This window comes from Perognathus longimembris, chromosome 5, assembly GCF_023159225.1.
Source record: "Perognathus longimembris pacificus isolate PPM17 chromosome 5, ASM2315922v1, whole genome shotgun sequence".
NCBI classification, from domain to species: Eukaryota; Metazoa; Chordata; class Mammalia; order Rodentia; family Heteromyidae; genus Perognathus; species Perognathus longimembris.
In genome coordinates this window covers 12,283,385-12,296,297 of record NC_063165.1, presented here as the reverse complement: position 1 = coordinate 12,296,297, position 12,913 = coordinate 12,283,385, and the positions used below count along the sequence as shown (strand labels likewise).

At 39.0% G+C, this 12,913-nt stretch overlaps 1 protein-coding gene across 6 annotated transcripts in view; it reads right to left on the bottom strand.

Moving 5' to 3' along the window:
- LOC125351537 (amyloid beta precursor protein) overlaps nt 1-12,913 on the bottom strand; it is a 198,353-nt gene that overhangs the window by 11,483 nt on the left and 173,957 nt on the right. For 3 of the 6 annotated variants that reach the window (XM_048346371.1, XM_048346369.1, XM_048346366.1), the window contains 2 exons: nt 8,018-8,239; nt 3,226-3,279 (listed from right to left, as the gene is read on the bottom strand). In XM_048346371.1, coding sequence (XP_048202328.1) covers nt 3,226-3,279; nt 8,018-8,239 — 276 coding nt within the window. The remainder of the gene's footprint in view (nt 1-3,225; nt 3,280-8,017; nt 8,240-12,913) is intronic. The other 3 variants (XM_048346372.1, XM_048346367.1, XM_048346370.1) reach the window with 1 other exon arrangement.

Sequence of the window (12,913 nt, the reverse complement as noted above, 5' to 3'; positions counted from 1 at the left end):
TTTAGGAGTACTTCAAGAATACTACAACTGAGTACTTTGAGAAGAAAATAGTTCTTGATAGGTTTTGTTTAGCATAGAGGTCATTTAGTGAAGACTTTGTATACACTAAAAGCAAACTTCATAAAATACACAGTAAACTAGGAATAAACTATTATGAAGGGATCACCTATAGTAAGCTGATACTGCATATAATAAATGTCATGGACAGTTGCTGGTTCCAGTCTAAGCTGGGAAGAATCCAGTTCTTTCCATTCTCTCTGTCTGTCTCATCTGTCTATCTGTGTCTCTCTCTGCATCATGATGATAGAAAGAGCCTGTCATTCACTCTGGGGCTGAGGGAGTTATGTTTGTAAGGATATCTCATGCATGGCACGGGGTTAAAGACCTGGTTTGCTTTATTAGCCATAGAGAATGGTAGAAGTACAATACAGAAGAAAGCTCACTTTCTACCTCATGTGAAGAGGCTGCTAGTATATCTTTCCTGTAATCTGTTCTTCAGAGTCTATTTTCCCCTGATAATAAGCCAGGAGGAGTACCTATGACAACTGCTAACAAGATTTCAGCAACCAAAGATTTCAGCAGTTGTTACTGTAGTTCCAGTTTCTGGAACATTCTAGTTTTTCAGAGATCACTGTAGCTTTTCAGAGAAGTCATTCTTCTGACCATGACTATATAGGCTTGGGTAAAAGAAAAGAAAACCCAAACCTTTACTTTGTTTCTGAGTGACAACAGTCATTACTCAAAAATGATGGTACATAACTATCCTGAGATGGATTTCTAAGTCTGGAAAATCTAAAAATATAATTTTCCCTGTAAGACTAAAGTGTATAGTCTCATAAAAGGTGATGAAGAAGATACCAAATGAATGCTACAAAATAAGGAAAACTAGGCAAATGCTTAATGGACTCACTACAGGACCCAAGAAATATTGGAATCTACCTATGTGCTAATGCATATCCAGCAAATATTTCTCTTTATAACTGTAGCTTAGCTCACGTGGGAACACAAGCCTTAACGTGGTGGGACAAGGAAGCCTAGTGTAGTAATTCCATTTTTCATAAGGAATTGTTCTCCTCTTTGCTAATAATCCACAGGCCTCAAAGCTTTCACAGCCGGACTCCAGGAAGTTCCCTGGGTGATACAGCTGGGTTAGTTCCCCATCTGCTCTCGTCTCAGAACAGCCTTGTTTGCACTCAGCTAGCTCTGTGTTTCTCTGACGTCTGAATACATGAAAGGTATTCTATTAGACTTTAAGCTCCTGAGATCAGGGACCTTGTCATTTCATTTCTTTACAATTTACTTGACTGATTTATGTGAAATATCAAAACAGAATAATACTTTCAGGCTAACAATTTTTTAAACATGTCTTTCTCCTGCTTTGACAAGGGATTATTCTCTAGTTGTTCTCTTCAAACAGATTCTCTCTTTTTTTTTTTTTTTGTTTGCCAGTATACAGAAATGTTCTTTGTATGCTAGATTCTAAAAGAACAGAAAGTTGGCTGGTGGCATGTTAGGTCCAACTTGTCACAGTGCAGGTAATTGATAAAGTTGGGCGAATGGAGGCTTCAAAGGCATATCTTATCTTTGTAGATGAAAACTATGTGTCTTCTTTAAATTGAAGTGCCATTAAAAAAAATGTCCCAAGCTGGTTTGAGTTGCAGTGGGAAGAGAACTGACTTCTGCCTCGAGCCTTAGGAGCTGGCTGAGCAGGGTGGCATTGTCAACTGTAGGCTCCCTGAAATTCACTGCCATGACACTGGCAATAAGGACGACACTGGGAGAATCCTAACGGTTTCAGATTCACTATAATTCAAGTTCCCCTTAAAAGCCCTTCAGACAAGAGATTCATAAAATCAATGAGGCCAGCTGTCAAGATGTGTCACTCCACCGCCTCTGCTGCCGCTGTGAATCATAGCAGGAAGGCACAGAAATGCCACAAAGATTCTCAGCCTTGATCCACGGCTGTGGCTAGAGGCAGCCATGGCTGAGCCTGTATGAGGGCCAGGAGAGGGATGGAGACCAAGGATGGTTTTGGCAGGCAGGATCTGAACCAGGGAGCCAAGCTGACCTTCCAGTGTTGATGTCACGAAAAGGTCAGTGTTCTGGTTTTTTTTTTGGCCAGTCCTGGGCCTTGGACTCAGGGCCTGAGCACTGTCCCTGGCTTCTTTTTGCTCAAAGCTAGCACTCTGCCACTTAAGCCACAGCGCCACTTCTGGCCGTTTTCTGTATATGTGGTGCTGGGGAATCGAACCCAGGGCCTCATGTATACGAGGCAGGCACTCTTGCCATTAGGCCATATCCCCAGCCCAAGGTCAGTGTTCTGTTCCTCGACTGTTGCATAGGACACAGGGACAAAGAAGAAAGTAAATGCAAGAAGATACTGTGCTAGGGGGAGTAAAGTCTCTCCAAATAAAAACTTTTCAATTCACTAATTTGTCCCCTTTTTCTGATTCACAGAACACACTGGTTTGCTAGGCAAGCATGTGCACAGAGCAGGTCTCAGACATGTACATCTTTCTCATGGTGTAGCATTATTCTTCAAACTAACCTCAAGCCATAGGCTAAATAAAGAACAGAGGCAGAAAATGAATTTCTTGTTAATGTTTGGGCAAGTATAAAAACGTATCTATTTTGATATTAATGGAATTTGTAAGTTATATAAAAATAAAGAGTTTATGTGCAAAATTATGCATATACATCTGTTGTGTTATTTTAGCTACTCATTGAGAGTAAGTACATATAGTCTATAAAAGAGAAAAAAAAAGTATTGCTGGTTCTGGAAGTATACCAGTTGTGATGTTTTAAAGGAATCATGTCTACTTTAGTAACTTAAAATTTGAGCCCAGTTTGGTTAGAAAAGGACCCAAGTTGGTACTGATCAAGGAAGAAGAGAAATTTTCCTGGCACAAAGTCCCAACCAGGGCCTGTACCTTTCTGGGCTTCTGTTTTTGAATTTCTACATAATTCTCTCCATTTGTTTAAAAAATAGAAAAGAATTTACCATTTATTAGGAAAGGCTCTTTTGAGTTTTCCAAGGAAATCTCAGCAACCATATAGATGACTTAATCAGGAAATTGGGAAATTGAAGCATAAGGAAAAGCAAGTACAATTTTTTTTTAAGATTGGTTTCCAAGGCCTTTCATTGCCATGCTTGTGATTCCGAACTCATGGAACGTGACTGCTCAAGTGGAAGTGCGAGATGCCGAGAGAAGTGAGGTTAGATACCTGGTCGAGTGGTCAGTCCGCGGTCAGCAGCAGGGCGCGCATCAACAGGCTCAACTGGGCACAGGAAGCAAGAGACACACACAGAAAGCAAAGGAGACAAATCAAGATGGTAAGTTGTGGCTCCTGAACACAGAGCAGGGAAAAGCATGTGCAATAAACAAGTGATTAAAAAAAAAAAGAGCAGCTGGAAAAGAATTCCTGTGAGCTAATCTTGGGCCATCGAGAAATAGGAGGGTAGCACTTCAAAAGGCTTATCGCTGTAGCTTGCCAATTCATCTCTTTAGTTTGCTCATAAAAGCACTCACCAGGATGTACAGCAACATCAAAGAAGGGGGTGGGGGAGGGCAGATTTTCATCTGAGCTACTTTAGAGATAGTTTCTTGGCTTTTGATTAGAAATAAAATAGATTATACCCAGCCCTGTGGTAAACTTTAAAGATACCTCCTTTTATAGCAGTTCAATCCTATCTCCGTTTATAGTTAATTAACTACAAAAGGATTCTGCTAAATCGCCAGAGGAAATGCAAATATGAATTTATTGGGAGAGCAAAGTTTCACCACATAATGTGCCATTTAGTGAATCGAATTTGTCCTTCCTTTGAGAGTAGAAGAGATAAACCACAGAGTCTCTCAATGGTTTTTAAAAGGCCAGCATTGCCTGGATAAATGACATTCAGCTGAAATGTGTGAAATGAGACTATCTCCTTTTATATTTGCCGACATTCCTTACAATTCTTTTGTATGCATTCTGGGTCCGACTCAATGAAAACAGAGTCAGGGGCACAATGGTAACACCCTTGCCCACAGTCATCTGGCATTTCCAAGAGCTTCTCTTTGCCAGAAAATACTTCCTGGAGCTTATACTTGTCTTTGAAGAATTAAGGAAAAGAGAGAAAAATAAGCTTTGAGGAGTAACAAATGGCCAAAGGGCAGACAGAGCCACTGTAGGGGAAAAAAGGCCCTTTGGTAAGATGTGGCAAACGGAAAGGTAAGCAGGTAGAAAACCTGAGCGCAGGTGTTAAGGAAGACAAAAGTGCTCTTGATGGAGGGCTTTGAGATCAGCAATTTCAACTCTACAGCTCACTGACACTCAGAAGCCAAGCATTCAAAGCCAAATCCAATTTGAAAGTCACACACTGGCAGGAACAGTGAGGGGAAGAACATGGCCACAAACCAAGTATTCAAAAAATAAGAAAATCAACTTTTTGATAACACCAAGATATGTTGGGTGACACAAAAAAAGTGGCCTGGATCTTTTTTATGTACAGATTTGCAGCATGGCGAATAGATGGGAGGGAGGTGACTAACCGCCCAGGCTCAGCATTTACAACATCTATGAACTGTGGCAAACCATCACTTCCAATACAGCTGTTTCTCCCATATGGGAAAGAAAATAGCAACATCTGTATTTTCCAGCTGTAATGAGGAACAAGTAATTAAGAATCTGCTTCAGAAACTTCCAAATATTATAAAACTGCATCTATTAACTATCTTATTATTAAACATTCTTGCTTTTTTTTTTTTTAATAATACTGGGGCTTGAACTCAGGACCTCATAGTTGCTAGGCAGGTTGTTTTACATCTGAGCCATGCCTCCAGCCCCCTACTATTAAACATTCTCTAATACCTGCATGAAGATTCTAGTACTTTGTTTGTGCATTAGAATAAGATGGTTTCTTTCTTAGCTCATCTTCTATCCTTACCTTCAACAACGCCTTTTCTTTGTAAAATGGAGGTACTGGAAAAGTACTGGAGTACTTTTTGAGAATTTTCTGATAATAGGCCCAAATGGTGCTTCAGTTGTGGATAAGAACACATCAAGTTATACTCATTCTTATGAGTATGATGAGCAAACAGGTAAACTGAGGTGGCAGTGAGCACACATATCAGCAATTTCCCTCTTAGAAAGTGTGCACTGTGCTTTAAAGGCAGAGAAAGTTCTTGTGGTCACAGCATCTGCGCCTGTTGCCACCCTGGTTTATTTCCTCTGAATTTGAATTTGAATTTCCTCTGAATCTTATGTTTTATGAAGTCCAGAAATTTTCTGGGCTCAAATGTATGCACTTAATAGGAGTAATTTAAAAATGGTAAAATATTCCCAATTATTACTAAAGAAAATACTGAATAGTAACACATGTGCATAGAAAAAGACTAAGGCATTAGTACAAGTTGCTGTCATTTGTTAATCCCTGGGAAAGGAGCTTCCCTGCCCCCACCCTCTATAAACCTCCCTGCCCTAAAATACAGAAAGGATCAGAAGAATACAGGAAACACGTGTTTGTAATATACTTATTATATTCCAGTGTATGGACTGAATGACCAGACATTGGGCCTTCCTCTGGCCTTAACTGATTTGTCTTGAGAAAAACAACAAATTTCTGGTAATAATTTGAAACTCTGATGATAAGGGCTGCAGGGACAATGAAAGGAAATCCTCTGAGAACTTAAGATAATTTCAATAGCATGGAGTGTGTGAACACTTTTATGTAAACAAAGTTAACCAGAATCAAACATCTGGGGAAGGGGAGGAGGGAGATGAGAAGGGAAAATAGGAGATATCTTTAGCAATGATCACTATTGATTTTATTGACTCACTGTTTAGATCATATGATTCATCTATAGATGGGATGACAAAAGACTCCCTAATAAGATTGTGGTTCCTTTAAAAATAAAAGCCAAGTACCACTGAGTACTTACGGTATTCCAGATCCTTTGTGAAGAGGTTCTTGTGACATCTCACATAATGCTTACCCCAGAGCTCTGAGCTAGGAATGAATATCAACTTTTCCAGACTAGGCCACATGTAGACAGGCTAACTTGCCTATAATCACAGGCAGTACTGGGATTTACCTCAGATTTACATCATTCACTGTGAGCTGTGAGGGAGTAGTGCCCACCATCCCACAGGATGATGGAGAATGTCAAAGTGGTTTTGGTTGTCACTAGACTAAAGACAGGATACTATTTGCATTTGGTGGGTAGGAATCAAGGATGTTAAGATTCTTTGAATAGGAAAATCCCAACAAGTTCCACACACTACATGATTTTCTGATTTCTTACAGGACATACAGGTGTTCACAACTGACCTAAGTAATTCATTTTTTATTAGCTTACATTAGTTATAAAGAGAAATATTTCATTGAGAACTATATTTTGTGTGTGTGTGTGTGTGTGTGTGTGTGTGTGTGTGTGAGCAAACATTTCAAAATATTCAGTATGAAAAGGATGTTGGGTCTGAGATTCTGAGAGTTCATGTGTAGACTTAATTACTTGTACATATTTGCTATTCTTAGAAAATCAAGGTAACATTGTGTTGTATTCTTGGAAAAATATGTTATTTGTGTTGAGTAATAAAGGTTGCTGATATGTTTGCAATTTTATGATTCCAAACATGTAAAAATGGTCAAACAAACCCCCCCTCAATGAGAAGATGCCCTTTCCTAGGGAGATACTTCTGATAAGGAATCTCGGTGAATAAAAAGCACATGGTCCAGGTGCACAAATATGTTGATGGAGAAAAACTTTGATTCTCTGAACTTTCACAGGAAAGAACATTTAGAGCAATGTGCTCCTTAATCTGGACAGCTGCCTTAATTTAAATTGCTAAGTGCAAAACTGTCTAAATCTTGAACAAACTACATTTTATTTATATCTGCTTATCTATTTTTGCCCTTAGAATTTAATGCAACCTAAATTTTCATGTAGCAATAAATATCCAACAAAGACTATTCTGGTGACTGTCAAATGTTCACTACAGAGATACTACTCTGTCTGTTTGTTAAAAGTGGGCCACTTACAGTGGCCACTGGCTTAAAAATAGAAGTTGAATATTGTTCTTTCACTGGAGAAGCAAAAAACCCTCTCACTAACGGTATTTAAAAAAAAATCCTACAATCACCACTATAAAAACTTAGTTACTTGGCTTTGCAATTATTTTACTTGAAAAACACTCATTAAAACAATACATGGCATACAGCATACGCTATTGACTTATCTGTTTTATAATTATATAATTTTCTTTTTCTTTCTTTTTTTTAAAGCTACATCTCCCTGTGTTGCCTAGGCTGGTCTTGAGCTTGCTTGTTGACTCAAGTGATCCTTTTCATCCTAGCCTCCAGAGTGGCTGAGATTACAGGTGTGTATCACCACACCTAACTCTACATAGTGTTGCTTCTTGAATGGCACATTGTCAGTCCCCATTTTATAGAAGCAGTGACTCCAATGATCCCTATCACCCCGTACATGCAAACCTGCTTCATTGGGAAAGCAAAGGCAAAGGCCTTCGGCTTTTACTCCAAAGCACTGTGTGTCTCTGTACTCATCCCTTTTGGCCACCTGTGAAGTGAGACTGTTGGCTTTGATCACAACTAAAGCCTTGCTTTGGAGCATGAAACTTTATTGAATTATATAAAACCGTCCTTATATAATAAAGATACATTACTTAAATAATTATTTAATAATAATTCCTAGTAGTCATTTTTTTAAAAATATACCAGTCATGGAGCTTAAACTCAGGGGCTGGGGGATGTCCCTGAACTACCACTCTACCACTTGTGGCTTTTTTGGGTTTAATTGGAGATAAGAGTGTCATGGAATTTCCTGCTCGGGCTGGCTTTGAACCATGGTCCTCAGATTTCAGCCCCACAAGTAGCTAGGTAGCTAGGATTATAGGTGTGAGCCATTGGTGCTCAGTGTGTAGTCACTTTTTAAAATAAATGATAAGATGATATTATTACCATACAAAAATCCCAACTCAAGAGTATTAAAAAGAATATATATCCAGGGACTCTTACCTTCATTTTCTGTATTGGCTGGCACCGAGTCCACCGCGAAAGGATGCCACGGCTGGAGATCATCCAGGCTAAACTCGCCATTCACAGGAAGAAGCTCCACGGTGGTCTTGGTTTCCGTCAAAGATGGCATGAGAGCATCGTTTCCGTAACTGATTCTTGGCTCACTGATCATGTTGGCCAAGACATCATCCGAGTAGTTTTGCTCTTTCTGAAGCAGCTCATCTACACAAAACCAAAGCACACCTTGGTGAGTGACGATGACCATTCCAAGAACAGACAGCCCTCCCGCTGTTGGCCGTCACACATGGCTGGATGTCATTTAAGGTCACCACAAGGGTTTTCATCTCTATGTAATAAATAAGGAATGAGGAAGGCGAGCCACTTATGCAAAGCCACAGTTAACAAGTTCTCCGGGACGCTTTGAATGCATGACGAATGGCATTGGGCTGATGTACTGAACTGTTATACCCCTTCTTCCAGAGGGGTCCTAAGGAGCGAAGGTGTGGCTTCCTTCTCTTCACAGAGTCACCAAGTTCCCAATGATCACAACCCACAGCATGCTCTGGTGTGGCACATGGGGGTTCCATGTCAGTAGTAGGTGAGGCACAACCTCTTTTAAACTCCAGGACATACATGCGAATCCCCAGTCTTCTCCAATAGGTGCATGGCTAAGAAAAGCATTCTGGATGGGTAGTGTTGAGAAAAATCTGTGTTCACCCACAATAGGATCTATGAGCAGTTTCCTTGTGTTTTCAGAGGTAGCTGTGCTCAGCCCTTACTGGGCTAACTACTGTGGTTTCCTAGTATTACCAGTGTGGGTGGAGACCAAATGATCTTGCCTTTCCTTTCTGCAGTTTCTCACCCCAAAATGCTGTGAGTAACACCCTCCACACTTTACTTTAGTACATAACCAAACAAAAATCAATCATGGAACAGCACTGACTTACATGAACCTCATGTGGCCTAGTGAAAACCCCTGAAGCACACATTTTTATCAATCACATTTATTGTTTAAATAGTATATAATTTTGAATCAGGTATAATCACTACTTTAAAAATGATCACAAGGCTTGTGCATCTCCTATGATTATCTCAAAGACTCACTAGGTTTTTCTGTTATCTTTTAAAAAATGAGAGACACAGCACATATTCTAGTAATAATATTTGATTAATTAGAATATCTCATTTTCCAATTACACTTGTGTTGTGAGTTTACTGTATTATATATTTCAGAACCATCATCAGAGAGTATTAATGCTAGAGAGAAGGAAGAAAATGAAACCAGGATTTAAATTTAGTTTGTAACATCTTATTACCATTCTAAAAATTCTCTTTTATGTTCACAACCCCCCTCCAATTGTCTAAAAAATAAAAATTCTATTCAAATATACTCAGTTAAAGCAACTTGATAGGACAGTAGTAAAACATGCGATTAATACCCTCCTACAGAGTCAGGTTTATTGCAAAAGATTATTTTAAATGACAGAACTCTGAATAAGTAGTCCTTTTGAAGTATAACTTGAGCTACAATCTTTACCTATTCACTATAACATCACCTTAAAATGCAGTATTTGATGCTTGTGATGTTTCCCCCATACATAAAAGATTCCTATTAGATTTCTTTCCAAGTTTTTCCCATCTTACAAAGTCAGAGGTAAAGGCTAATAACTTAGCCAAAATCTGACTTAATAAATTAAATGGGCATTTATATCACAGACTTACAAATCTTATGTTCAGGACTGTTAAAAACTTTCCCAAAGATACAATATTCTGGGACAATTACTGGTATAAATACATCCACCTTGATAGAAAAGAACTTTTTTTTTTTTTTGGTTGGTTATGGGGCTTGAACTCAGAGCCTGTGTGCTGACCCTGAGCTTTTTTGTTCAAGACTAGCACTTTACCACTTTGAGCCATAGCCCCACTTCTGGTTCTTTGTAGATTAATTGGACATAAGAATCTTGTGAACTTTCCTATGATCTTCAGATTTCAGTCTCCTGAGTAGCTAGGATTATAGGCATCAGTGCCTGGCAGAAAAGAACTTTTGCCAGCTAGTGACAACTGGGCCATGTGGATCTTAATGTCTTTGTGGTATTTTTTTTATCACATGCATTCTTCATACATATGGAAAGTTTTTATGCCTTGCATTCACAGTATTGAGTTTCTTTTCTACAATGTCGTAAACAACTCTACACGTTCTAAGAAATATACTACAAGATAATAGTAAAGATATCTTAGCGTGTCCAATATCTATTAACTTGACTTTTGTGCCATCGATGAACTTAATAGACAGAGCTGGACTCAAGCCTCTTCTCCATTATGCCCCCTCATTTCCTGATTCTGCAGTACTGGAGTAGGGAAGTGCTCTACTCCTTGAGCCATACTTTTAGCCCTGTGCCTTCCCATTTTCTAAACAAGGAAGAACCATCTCTCCAATCTCAGGTTTGACGCTTTCAAACCACCCATGACTAAACACTACTATCACCTTTTAAATTCCAGATTTGGGGTTTTCTCATCTCAATCCCTCTCTGTGGTCTCAATATTCTCCAAAATTCATATGTTGAAACGTATTCTCCATAGGTAGTGATAAAAAGGTGCAGCCTGTTGGGATTTGATTGTCTTGAGGGTTCCACTCTTAGGAATGGATTAATGTCTCATGAAAGAGCTGAAAGAAACTAGCTTAGGTTCTGGCTCTCTCCTGTCCTGTTTATGACATAGGATTTGAAATAGCAAGGTGCCATTTTGGAAGTGGAGAGACTAGCCTCTCACCAAACACCAAATCTACTAGTGCCTATTTCTAAACTGAGATTTATGTTGTTGTTGTTGCTTCTAAATTACCCAGTCTCAGATATTCTGTGATAACAGTACAAAGTGACTAAGCCATTGCTCTCCTAGCTATTTTTTTTCTTTTTTCATGTACTAAGCCCACTCCTTATTTCCAGCCATGCAATTCATAGCTCCTGGCTGTCTACACCCAACTCTATCAAGGCTGAACAGCTTGAGGACCCAGCATGATACCTGTCTTTTCTGATCCAGCTATGGGGAAAGCCCATCTCTACACATTTAAAGTATCTGAGTTCTTTAAAGCATGACTTCAATTCTTCTGCACGCTTGACACTCCTTCTAAGGCAGGCATTATTACCTAATGGGAAAGAAAACTGACAGAGATAATCTACTGTCACAATCCCATGTGCAGTAAGCACCAGTGCTGAAATCCAAGGCCAAGATGACAGTAGATTAACCTCCCTGCACCCAGCCCCCTTCTATATTTGCCTCTCATAGGATAAAAAGAGGGGCTGGCTCTGAGTGTCATCATTACCGTGCTCATTTGTGGAGTAAAGATAGTAACCAGGACTCACTTCAGGAGGCGGGTGGAAAGATAAAAAAGGGGGATATAAGTCGACTTATTCATAATTCATCCCTGTGGAAATCATTATTGCTTTTGTCTTCCGACAGGCATCTCTGAGACATGGGCAGATACAGGGGATTTTGTGCCCATCTTAACTCTTGAAGTGAAAAGAAAGAGAGGGAATCATGCTAGAAGTAAATCTTACATTTGGATAATCTTGAGTCAGGCTTTTCTTTCATACAAGATCCACGGGTCATTTTAGGCTGAAGTAATGATACCTCTTTTCTCTTTTATGTCTTATACTATTGGCAAGTAATTTCATGCTACTGGGCACCAAACTGCTGAATTTTCCTGGTTTATTATACTAATTTCAGGAAATTCAAGTCAAAGGATAAAATATTCTAAAAAAACTAACATCTTTTTTATCCTGGTGAGAAGCACTTAGCTTTTCTTTTCTTTTTTTCTTTCTTCCTTGCACAAAATAGGAGAAACCCATATTCTTACCTTAAATTCACATAGGAGATTTAGAAATAACTACCCCTGGTTGAACAATAAAGTCAGTGTGGTTTTAAGGGTGGGAGGAAGAAAAGATGAATTTGATAGATTACCATTCACTGTGTCAAGGTTCAACTTAGGGATCATAAAATATCTAAGGCAGTCAGTTACCTTTTGACATGATTAAGAGCTCAGGATCATATCTTTCCTAGGTAATTGTTCCTGTGGCCAAACAGGAAGAGGCTAATATAATCACCTCACTGCTCACTTTGAATGGGATTTGACCTCTAACTGCTGGGGTGATACTAATACAGAAAGAAACTACCTTCTACTTGTTCATGGCCCAGATGGATTATTCTTTTATCTGCATTAATTTCATGTTGCATTACAATGCTTGGATAGTCTATGTTGGGGATTTCCAAAGCTTTTAGGCACTAGCATTTGCTAAATGCTTTACTAAACTATTACATCCATTTCTCCCCCAAGAGTCTCTTCCTTCCCTTCCTTCCTTCCTTCCTTCCTTCCTTCCTTCCTTCCTTCCTTCCTTCCTTCCTTCCTTCCTTCCTTCCTTCTTTCCTTCCTCCCTCCCTCCCTCCCTTCCTCCCTCCCTTCCTTCCTCCTTGTTCCTAAAAGCTATTTGTTATTGCTCAAAATTATATCATTTACTTCTAAAGTTAAAGGTTTTCTATAATACCAGCTACTTGAAATTTGAAGTTTATAGTAGGAATATTTAACTAAGTTCAATGATGGCAATATTTAATCTATGGTTTTAGGAAGGAAGGTCATCAAAGAAAGCAACACCAACAGATACTTGGTAGTGATTTCATCTTCAAATAGCTAAACTATTTCCTTTTTTAAAAGCAATAGACAAGCGTGATTACTCATCAAGAGAAAGGGACTCTTAAAAAATAAAAGGACTACCAAGCAAGAAAGACCTGAATTCTAATAAATTCACCTAGTATTCTTTTAGAATCCCTTCTGAAGCTTTTACAAGCTCCATAATTACTTGTAATTACTGAAAGACCTGTTCCATATATTAAACACACTTAGGA